The sequence below is a fragment of the Musa acuminata genome, chromosome BXJ1-8 (assembly GCF_036884655.1).
Source record: "Musa acuminata AAA Group cultivar baxijiao chromosome BXJ1-8, Cavendish_Baxijiao_AAA, whole genome shotgun sequence".
Classification (NCBI taxonomy): domain Eukaryota; kingdom Viridiplantae; phylum Streptophyta; class Magnoliopsida; order Zingiberales; family Musaceae; genus Musa; species Musa acuminata.
In genome coordinates this window covers 46,374,712-46,384,300 of record NC_088334.1, presented here as the reverse complement: position 1 = coordinate 46,384,300, position 9,589 = coordinate 46,374,712, and the positions used below count along the sequence as shown (strand labels likewise).

The window sequence follows — 9,589 nt, the reverse complement described above, 5'->3', positions numbered from 1 at the left end:
ATATGCTTAAAATCAATTATTTTTATTATATTAAATAATATACATAACGTTTTGGATTTGTGAATATTTTCAAAGTTGTTGTAATAAATTATCATTAGGATTTAAATTGAAAATCTCTGCTTAGTCGATTAGGACTTTTTATCATAAATAACTCATGTATTTATAAGTTTAAGATGTGAGAGATAATTTAGGTGCTTTAAGTATCTCTTTAAGCCCTGCTATAGGTTTGTAGAAAGAATATATATATATATATATATATATATATATATATATATATATATATATATATATATTGCATACACTCATCAACGAAATTAAATTTTTTTATCATACGAGAAAATTTATACATACATACATACATATATATATATATATATAGAGAGAGAGAGAGAGAGAGAGAGAGAGAGAGAGAGAGATTAATAATTCAAAGAGGAGGAAACAACTCAGAGGTGCTGATGCTGCCTCTTCTCTCGTACGTGAACCTCTCTCCCTCTCTCGCTCTCTCTCTCTCTCTCGTGAGGTGAGTGTCTTCTTGAGTTCAAATCGAACATGTTCCACATCGACTTGGGCCATCACGGGTCATTTCACCATTAATTATCACGGAGAAGCTTGTGCGCTTGGCGCGATGAATCCAAGAGACTTGTTTCTCTCTCCTCCTCTCTCTCTCGTCCAAATAGTCCGTGTGTAACTTTCAATCCATCGAAATTGGAGCTGTCCAACACTCCAAAACTGCAAGTAAAGGGGGGATGTTCGCTCGAGCAATCCAAACTTAACACGTTACCGGATTGTACGCTTCTCTGCGATCTCGATGTAACCTTCAATTCATGCAAAGCTCCAAAACTGCTAATGGGATGTTTGCTTTCCATTGTCGAAGCACTTTCAGCAACCATTCAAGCAAGGCCATCTGTCTAGATTTGACGATGCATGGATAAGCTTCCCACCCATCGTAGCAGACGACTGTTCATAGTCATGGTTCATGCATCCAAGATCTGCTTGTGCTTTTGACTAAACCGGTATCCCAACTTGATTGGATGGGCAAGTTCCATTTCCGATTGTTCAATGCATGTCTTTGCCGCTCGTTTTGGGTGAATGCGCATGCGTGATCACGTCACAATTATATAAGTTAATTCACCAAAACGCGTCCTAAAATCGTGGGAGACGAACACTATGGGTTTTAAGTGGGCAATTCTCTCTCTCTCTCTCTCTCTCTCTCTCTCTCTCTCTCTCTCTCACACACACACACACACACACACACACGCACACGTAAAAAGAGCTATGCAAGTTTCTGTTTTGACCAACTATATAACTCCGACCATGAGAAAGAAATGGAGAGATAAAGAGTCTCATTCAAATCTATGAATAGAAACTATTCTGTAATCATCCTTCAAGCTTTATCTCATACGGATATTTTAGTAGCATATGCAGCGGTCACGAGAACTAAAACATCCAACATGGGGACCATTAACACCCCATGAAACCTGAGGACACCCTTTGCCTCTGCAGGCACCTGCTGATGCACAGAAACAAATTCCCAGCCAAGAAGCACAAGCCAGGAGAAATGGATTGACTGACATGCGTGTCGTGTGAATCGTGTGTGTTTGAAGCTCTTCTATTTCGTGGAAAAGATAAATGACATCACTCTTGAGTACCACTCTCACCAAGTAAATCTCGTCCTGGCATTCTAACCGGAGAACTAAATTGACAGTAAAACAAGCTGCGCAAGAAGAATGCTCTGTCGACGGAGTAGAAGATAACAGCATCCTTGATTGCCAGGATAAGGGATGCAAATGGATTCTAGGACACCGGAGACAAGCAAATCGATCCAAGAGAGAGAGAGAGAGAGGTCATTATAATAAACTAAGAGAGAGAAACCATTACAACGAACTATGAGAAAGAAATTGCTACAATGAAATGAGAGAGAGAGAGAGGCCAAATGAACGCGTCTCTGATTATCGGATCCTGAGAACGGATTCGTTGAACGAAAGAGCAGAATCCGCTAAGCAGTGTGCATATCGTGGAACACAAAAGAGATGCGCGAACACACCTATAAACATTGTGAAAAGTCGAGTTGGATTCGGATCCAGTAATCGAACCAGGGAGTGCATCCGACAAGGTAACTTCAAACGCGAGACATGACGTCATCGAAGCTCCATGATGGAGTGGCCACTCTTCGATTGGATTTCGATTGGTTGGGCCATTAGATCACTGTCCTCGTTTGGTCCATCATGTGATTAGATTTGGAAATGCCCCAAAACCGTGTTCGCTAATAGATCCATCTTGGCCACATATTTCGATTTCCCCCTATAAAATAAATATTTTTTTTGGGAAAATAAGATTTATAGTTCTCCTCCATGAGGATAAAATATTACAAAAATCATTATGAAAAATTTCGTCCTTTTTGCAATATTCTTAATTTTGTGCTTAGTTTTGTTCCGCGATGATCACATATTTCGATTCCCCCCACTAAATATTTTTTTAAAAAAAAATAAATATTTTTAGTTTTTATAAAATAATAGATTAGGAAAATTATTATGAAAGTTTTCCTTCTAAAAAAAAAAGGGCATGGCAGCTAAATTGATAGTTATATCCTACTCGCTAAATACAAACTCAGTCATTTTGAGATAATCATATATCTTTATATATGTTCAAGCGAGATGAAATTTATTTTGTGAATATTAGAAATAAAATAACAAGTCATCAATTTAACACAAAAACTTAAACTTATTAGATCGTAAGCTTTTTTTTTTTTTTACTCTTTTACTTTTATTTCACAAATCTTAGCTTTGATATCATGTTAATAACCAAATAATGATGTGTCAAATTAGATAATATGAACACACATGAGCAACATAAGCCTTTTAAGTTGTTAGTCAATCTAGTATATATAACTCACTCTTTTTATTTGTCCCGACATGCGATTATTTTCTTACTTCTCTTTCAATCTCTATCTCATGAATATTTATTGAAAAATATCTTAAAGCATTATTTTGTGTAACAAAGTAAAATTCACCTTAATCATATCTAATATACTACGATTTATCAATATCTAGTTTAAACAACTCGGTGTCCAAACAATACTATCCAAAATATACTAAGAATTTAAATCAAATGAGTTTAAGTCAAATAAGTAAGAGAACTAAGTATTAGAGTTATCCACAATACATGATGAACACATCAAGGCCACGCCATCGAGATCGAAAGATCTTAGCCATCCAAAGACTTAAAATGTAATATTCTTTTTCTGATAAACATTAAAAAAAGGAAGCTCATTCCGTCTAATTTAGTCTCCCATATCTTCTCTTAGCTATACGACTATTATTATTATTATTATTATTATTATTATTATTATTATTATTATTATTATTATTGTAACGTTAGTGCCTAAGGATAAAGGTTGAGGTGCTTTATACTCGAATCAAATCAGGACCATTGAATCCAATGATGATGGAATATGGCTTTTCTTTCCCCACCCTAACAATGATTCCTACTTTTCCTTTGTTTTTGTGTCACCCTCCACATACATAGCACGTGCAAAAATTCACTAAAAGCATGCGTTGGCCTCCAAACAAATCCATACGTGAAATTTTCTTTCTTTAAAGATAAACTATTCTTAACAAAGATTTTAAATTGCGTGACCAATAATTCCAAAAATTTAAGTTGTTATGAATATGATCAAGTTGGAAAAGTTTTAATATGCGAAATATCTTTTTCTAGTTGATATTTTCAAAATTTATCATATAAAATTACAAACATTCGAAGCAATAAGTAGTTTAACTACTCCATTAATTTATTGTAAAATCCTCGACTAAGTGAGTCTGATATATAAAATTAAAAAATATTAACCTCTCATAAGTGAATCTAATACATAATGAAATTAATTTTGAAATGTTCAAATTTATTAGATGAGATTATGAAACCTTATATTTTTATTGGGTGAGTTTAATATATCATAGTAAATAAAAATAGGTTTGATACACAAGGGAACTAGAAAATCCAACTTACAAACTGACTCAATCTATGAATCTATATTGAACCTTAGCAAGTTTCACCAATGATAAGAGTATAATAATGAAAAAAAAAAGATCACATACTCGATATCTCAAATAATTATATTGTTATATTTGTCATAAAACCTAAGAACCTAAGCTTGAATTACATAATATTATTATCGACCTAAGCTCAAACAAAACTATCGTTATTAGAGTTCGATACGGGGATAAGAAGACAAAGGAAACGTAAGAAATATATCTATTTTTTTGATTTAGTTAATGGCAAAATCTAATGACGAGATTAGATTCTTATAATTGATCGTGACTAATTGGAATAACATTCCTTGTTGCTTGTCTTTGCATCACTCGTTGCCATCACCAACCTCAAATACTATACAACACTATTGCTCGAGCCATATTTCATATATATGATGACACGAATTGGTTCGCATTCCCAACTTTTCAATGACGGAGAGGTTTGAACATGGCAACCACACGACACACCCATTCAATCAATCAATCAATCGCTTGTCTTGACGGACAACGCAACACTCCAAGAACACTTAAGATGTAGCGATTTGGTCAAAATTGGCATCACCGAGGTTGCCATGAGTCGAAGAACAACCATGCCTAAAGCACTATGTTCAAAGCTTTTCTCCAATGATAGCAAGGAGAGACACAAATTATATATATATTAGTATTATAATATTTTAGTTATTCTTTACGTTATAAAAGAAAAAAAAATTACATCTTAGGTATTTGTCTCTCGATCGATGCTTGTACGATCAAGAATTATGTTTAGGATAAGAGAGATGATATTACTCAATGAGAATTTTGAGCATTTGGTCGACGGTTAGTGTGAATTTGGATACACATCCTATAATTAATTTGTACGAAGAATATTGAGGTCGAATGAATTTATCTTTTCGATGTTAATATCACATATCAAACTAGAAACGAATATTTTTCTTATCACATTTTAACGAGAGTTAATCTTCTTTATTTTCTCTAACACACTCACTCACGGCTGCCGACTAAGGAATCTATTGGATCAGCCAAAAAAAAAACAACTTTAATTAATTAATTGCACTGACAAATCAAATGACGAGAATATTTATGGTGGATAATTTTTCTTCATAAAATAAGGAATTGTGGTGCGAATTACACATGTCTCCAACTTAGATAGAGATGAGAATGTAAGTGAGAATATTGTAGTGGACGTCAACCACTAACGACCTACCTACACATGTCATCCTTCTCCTCTAACCCCACTTCACATTCATTCACCTTGGAAAATGAGAGAGCACTACCAAAGCATATGCATATGGGATTAATCACACATGTAATTAAACAAGTTAAAGCCTTGGCATCCTTCTCTCTAATTGCCACCTTTTCTATTTCGGCCTACGGATTCTTCTTCTTTAATGTAGGATGATGCTTAGCTCACATGATGTAGTAGCAAATTGTGTGACTAATGCTGCGTATTTTCGATTAGAATTTGGCAAAACATTTTTGGCCATCCTCCCACTGAGGTCTTGTCATCATCATTGGGATTGCTTTATGCAGGTGCCCACAAAGAGAAGCTGATCATTTCCACTCAGAAATGTGCCAAAGGGCAGCACTTTTCCTCTGCCTCGCCATGCACAGGGAGTTGATTCATGTGCTGGTGAACCAAAGCAAACTGATGCGATGGTAGGTAGGTAGATGGGCAGGCAATTCATGCATCGCAACCTGCAGCTTGCACTCCATCCTCTTTTGGCACCATCATCACAAACATATCCTCCTGTCTCAGGATCTCGACCACGTACTGCATGCAACACCCTCGTGATCTATGTGTTTGTGGAATAGCAGGAGAGAGTTGCACTGCTTCATGGTGATGTCTTGCTTCTACCCATAAAAGAAATCATCAGAAAGAAAGTCTAGCGGAAGCCTGACGAGCTCAAAGTCACGGACTCGTCCACAAAGCACACACAATTCTGTGCTCTCGCATGTGTTAACATGAGATCAGCTAAGTTAAGCTTAAAGCTGTAACACAGTAATTATTCGGTAATTTACCCATTGGAGATTTCGACTGCATATATTCCGATGCCTACTTTCTTTGCATCCAAGAGATCACATCAAGTACTTCTTGGTATGTTGGAAGTTCCTTCAGATGTAGTGCAGCAAAACAGGTGTGATGAAGATATACCTTCTTTTTTGAGTTATGGTAAGTCACATAAGCCCCTCAAAATATTGTTGGAGAAGTAAGAGTTTTGGTAGAACTCAAGCATCAGCAAGACAGACAAGTTTGCCAGATTCAAGATGTATCTTGCTGATGAACATATGGCAGCACCAAACTAGAGAAGCCCTTGGTAGCTAGATCTCGGAATACTCATTGCTGCCATATCTTATATGTTTCCATGATCTATCGGCACATTAATAATGGAGTCATAAAGCGATTCCAAAGTCCATTGAGGAGGTGAATGAATGATTACTGGAAATGTTTTCTGCGGAGTCAAAGGGTAAGTTGACAAACCTCGACACAACACAAAAAACAACGTAGACTTCTCTCTCTCTCTCTCTCTCTCTCTCTCTCTCTCTCTCTCACGCGCACACACAGAGAGAGGCCAATAATTAATTCATACAGGACCTTTAACGAACTGCACAGAACCGTCTTCCGTCGTCTATAAATAACACGTTCCGAAGTTGGGTATCAGCAACATATACACGAGGCCAAGGGTTCTGCGAAGTGCTCTTCTGCGCAAGATGGTGGTTTCAGCGGATACCTTTCGCACAGTTGTTGGGATCATAGGTTGGTGGACTTCATCCACTGTGTGTTTGTATGAGAGTAAGCTTAAAGATGTGTGGGTCGGCGAGACCGAGTCAAATGGTGATGTTGTTTTGCTCTTTGGATGCAGGAAATGGAACCGCTCTGGTGCTGTTCTTGTCGCCAGCGTAAGCATGCAAATGGTAGTCTCGTAAGCTGATTCCTGTGACTGCTAATTGACTTGACTCCATCCATTGTTGTCAGCCCAACGTTTCACAGGATATGGAGAAGTGGGAGCGTGGAGCAGTTCCACGCCACCCCCTACCTCGCCACCCTCCTCAACTGCTTGTTTTGGATACTGTACGGCCTGCCCATGGTGCACCCACACAGCACCTTAATCCTCACCATCAACGGCTCCGGCCTCGTCATCGAGCTCGTCTACGTCCTCATCTTCCTGCGGTGCTCCGACGGAGCCCGGAAGCTGCGCGTGTTCTCGGTGCTGCTGGCGGAGATCCTTCTCGTGGGTGCAGTGGCTGCCGTCGACCTTACGCTCGTCCACGGATACCAGCGGCGCTCGTTGATCGTTGGAGTGCTGTGTGTCGTTTTTGGGACCGTGATGTACGCTGCGCCCTTGTCCGTCATGGTAGGCTTGGCTTCTCGTGCAATGTCACCACCTGCAGTTGCATGCCTCTCCTCTCGGATGCCTCGTAGGGCAGCCATTCTACCAAGTCAAAGGCTGAATCATTCATGTGTTTTGAGTGGGTGCAGCAACAGGTGATCAAGACGAAGAGCGTGGAGTTCATGCCTCTCTCCCTGTCGCTTGCTTCCTTCCTCAATGGTGTGTGTTGGACTACATACGCTCTCATCCGTTTCGACCTCTTTATCACTGTAAGTCCTCATCTCTCTCTCCTTCTTCTCACTATCCATAAATTCATCTCTTCACTTTTCTTGGAACATGAAAGACTGAAACGAAGTACTGTACAATGTGTGAACCAAAAGGAGAAAACGGAGGATGCGGACCAGTATGTCTCTGTTCAGATAACAGCGACGGTTTCCACATCCATTTATTCCGCTTTCTATGTCTTATCGTGATTGGAAAGAACCGTGTGGGCCATCACGAGTCACGTAAAGTATATATTCTTTCACCTGGAGAATATATTGATAGTTTAATTAAATCGATACGGGATTTAAAGAACTGTGTTTGCGTCTATTTCTGTATGGTTTATTTCGATTTGGATTCGGGTCCTTTAGTAGATAGAAATAATGCCAATTAGATAGATACGTCACCATCTCACTCTCTTTTCTTAGGTAAGATTGCATGTAACATATACCGACCTATACTTGCATATACATAGGTCATGCTTTTGATATAACAACAAAACCATAAGATTTCAATCATTTGGAGTCAACTATGCAGATTTTTTTTATAAAAAAATATTTAGAATGTTTTAAATATTTCTTCTCTCTCTCATTTTTAATCATCTCACTATCTCCTGATATCAACTTAAATGATTCTCCCTCCTACCAAAGCTACACCTGCATATCATCTGCACGCAAAAGGACATCTCCATGCCATCTGTAGGCAATGTTTTGAAGTAAAACATCAAATATTCTTTGTGCCTAAGAACTGCTGCTTAATCTCCAGATTCCAAATGGCCTGGGAGTGGCATTTGCAGTGGCCCAGCTGGTACTGCACATGATGTACCATGCATCGACTAAACAGCAGATCAAAGAACGGAAGATGAAGATAGAGATGGGACTGGCGAAGCCAAATGGGAGCCTCAAAGAGGACCTGGAAGCCGGGAGCAGAAATGGAAGTTAGAGAATTAGACCAATGAAAACCATTAGATTATGACGAATAAAGCACGAGCAGACACTACAAGTATTATGAGAGGAGGTCTGGTGTTATTTTCCAGTGATTTTTCCACGACATAAACTGTGGCCGTGAAGCTCTACAGTGTTTGGTCAAGTCTGAGAATTAGTGCTTTACTACTGTATTCTAAGCTTTATAGTGTTTTGCTGAAAGACACGAGTGTTGAAAAATATTCATCTAAGCATTGTACAATTATCTCACCCAAATAATTAAGTTCTCACAGTGAGAGCAAGCAAACAGTTCATCTCCTAAATCTTCAAATGTTTAGGTCGAAAAATATGAGCGCAATGCACAGAAGACAGTTTTTGATGGATAGAGGATTAGGATATTGATACAAGCCTACAAGACTGTTAGCAGGACAAGGTTAAAGTAGATGACACATGACAGAGATCAAAGAAAAGATGCAGGGGAATAAGTCCATGGAAAGCGTCGTGGTGAAAACCTTCTAGAGAAGCACATGTCAACATAATCTTTTGATGTGGAACTTGATGAATTCTAGAACAGCTTTATCTTTGAACAAAGCATATAAATATAAGAAACTTATGAAAAAGTGAGAAATTGAACAAAAAGTATGATACCCTTCAGTTCAAATGAGAACAGGACACAAAACCTAATAGAGTTAGATGTTGTTACCAGCGCGTAAGGTGAAGCAATAACCATCACACTTTGTCACAGAATAATCTGCGGAGGTAACACCTCACATCTGGGAATGATCAGCAAACATTCCCCCAGCACAGAGCACACTGTTGATCTGATCATCATAGTACAATTTTTCAGATCATTGAAATGCTGTGGAAAATCAAATTGAAGGCGTAAAAAAGAATGCAAAAAAGTAAAATTCAATGTTGAAGAAAGTTTCAGGAAACCGATTGTATGCAGTCACTTGACTTTTATCGTAAATCATCAAGTTCATATCATTTCTACATTGTACGTCATCAACATCCTGCCAACTTCTAGTTATACATGCTGTTCAAACATAAG

General features: G+C 38.0%; 1 protein-coding gene across 1 annotated transcript; it reads left to right on the top strand.

The window, feature by feature from the left end:
- Window positions 1-6,700: 6,700 nt before the first annotated feature.
- LOC103996312 (bidirectional sugar transporter SWEET4) lies at window positions 6,701-8,760 on the top strand. The gene is made up of 5 exons (XM_009417208.3): window positions 6,701-6,780; window positions 6,887-6,923; window positions 7,000-7,378; window positions 7,504-7,623; window positions 8,381-8,760. The coding sequence occupies exons 1-5, from the start codon at window positions 6,735-6,737 to the stop codon at window positions 8,555-8,557; spliced, it is 759 nt and encodes a 252-aa protein (XP_009415483.1). The 5' UTR covers window positions 6,701-6,734; the 3' UTR covers window positions 8,558-8,760.
- Window positions 8,761-9,589: the final 829 nt, after the last annotated feature.

Excerpts from the sequence above, each read along its gene's own strand:
- LOC103996312 (XM_009417208.3), top strand. The coding sequence starts at position 6,735 with ATGGTGGTTTCAGCGGATACCTTTCGCACAGTTGTTGGGATCATAG. Across the intron at positions 6,924-6,999 it reads GTGCTGTTCTTGTCGCCAGC|CCCAACGTTTCACAGGATAT; the intron begins GTAAGCATGCAA and ends CATTGTTGTCAG. Across the intron at positions 7,379-7,503 it reads CTGCGCCCTTGTCCGTCATG|CAACAGGTGATCAAGACGAA; the intron begins GTAGGCTTGGCT and ends GAGTGGGTGCAG.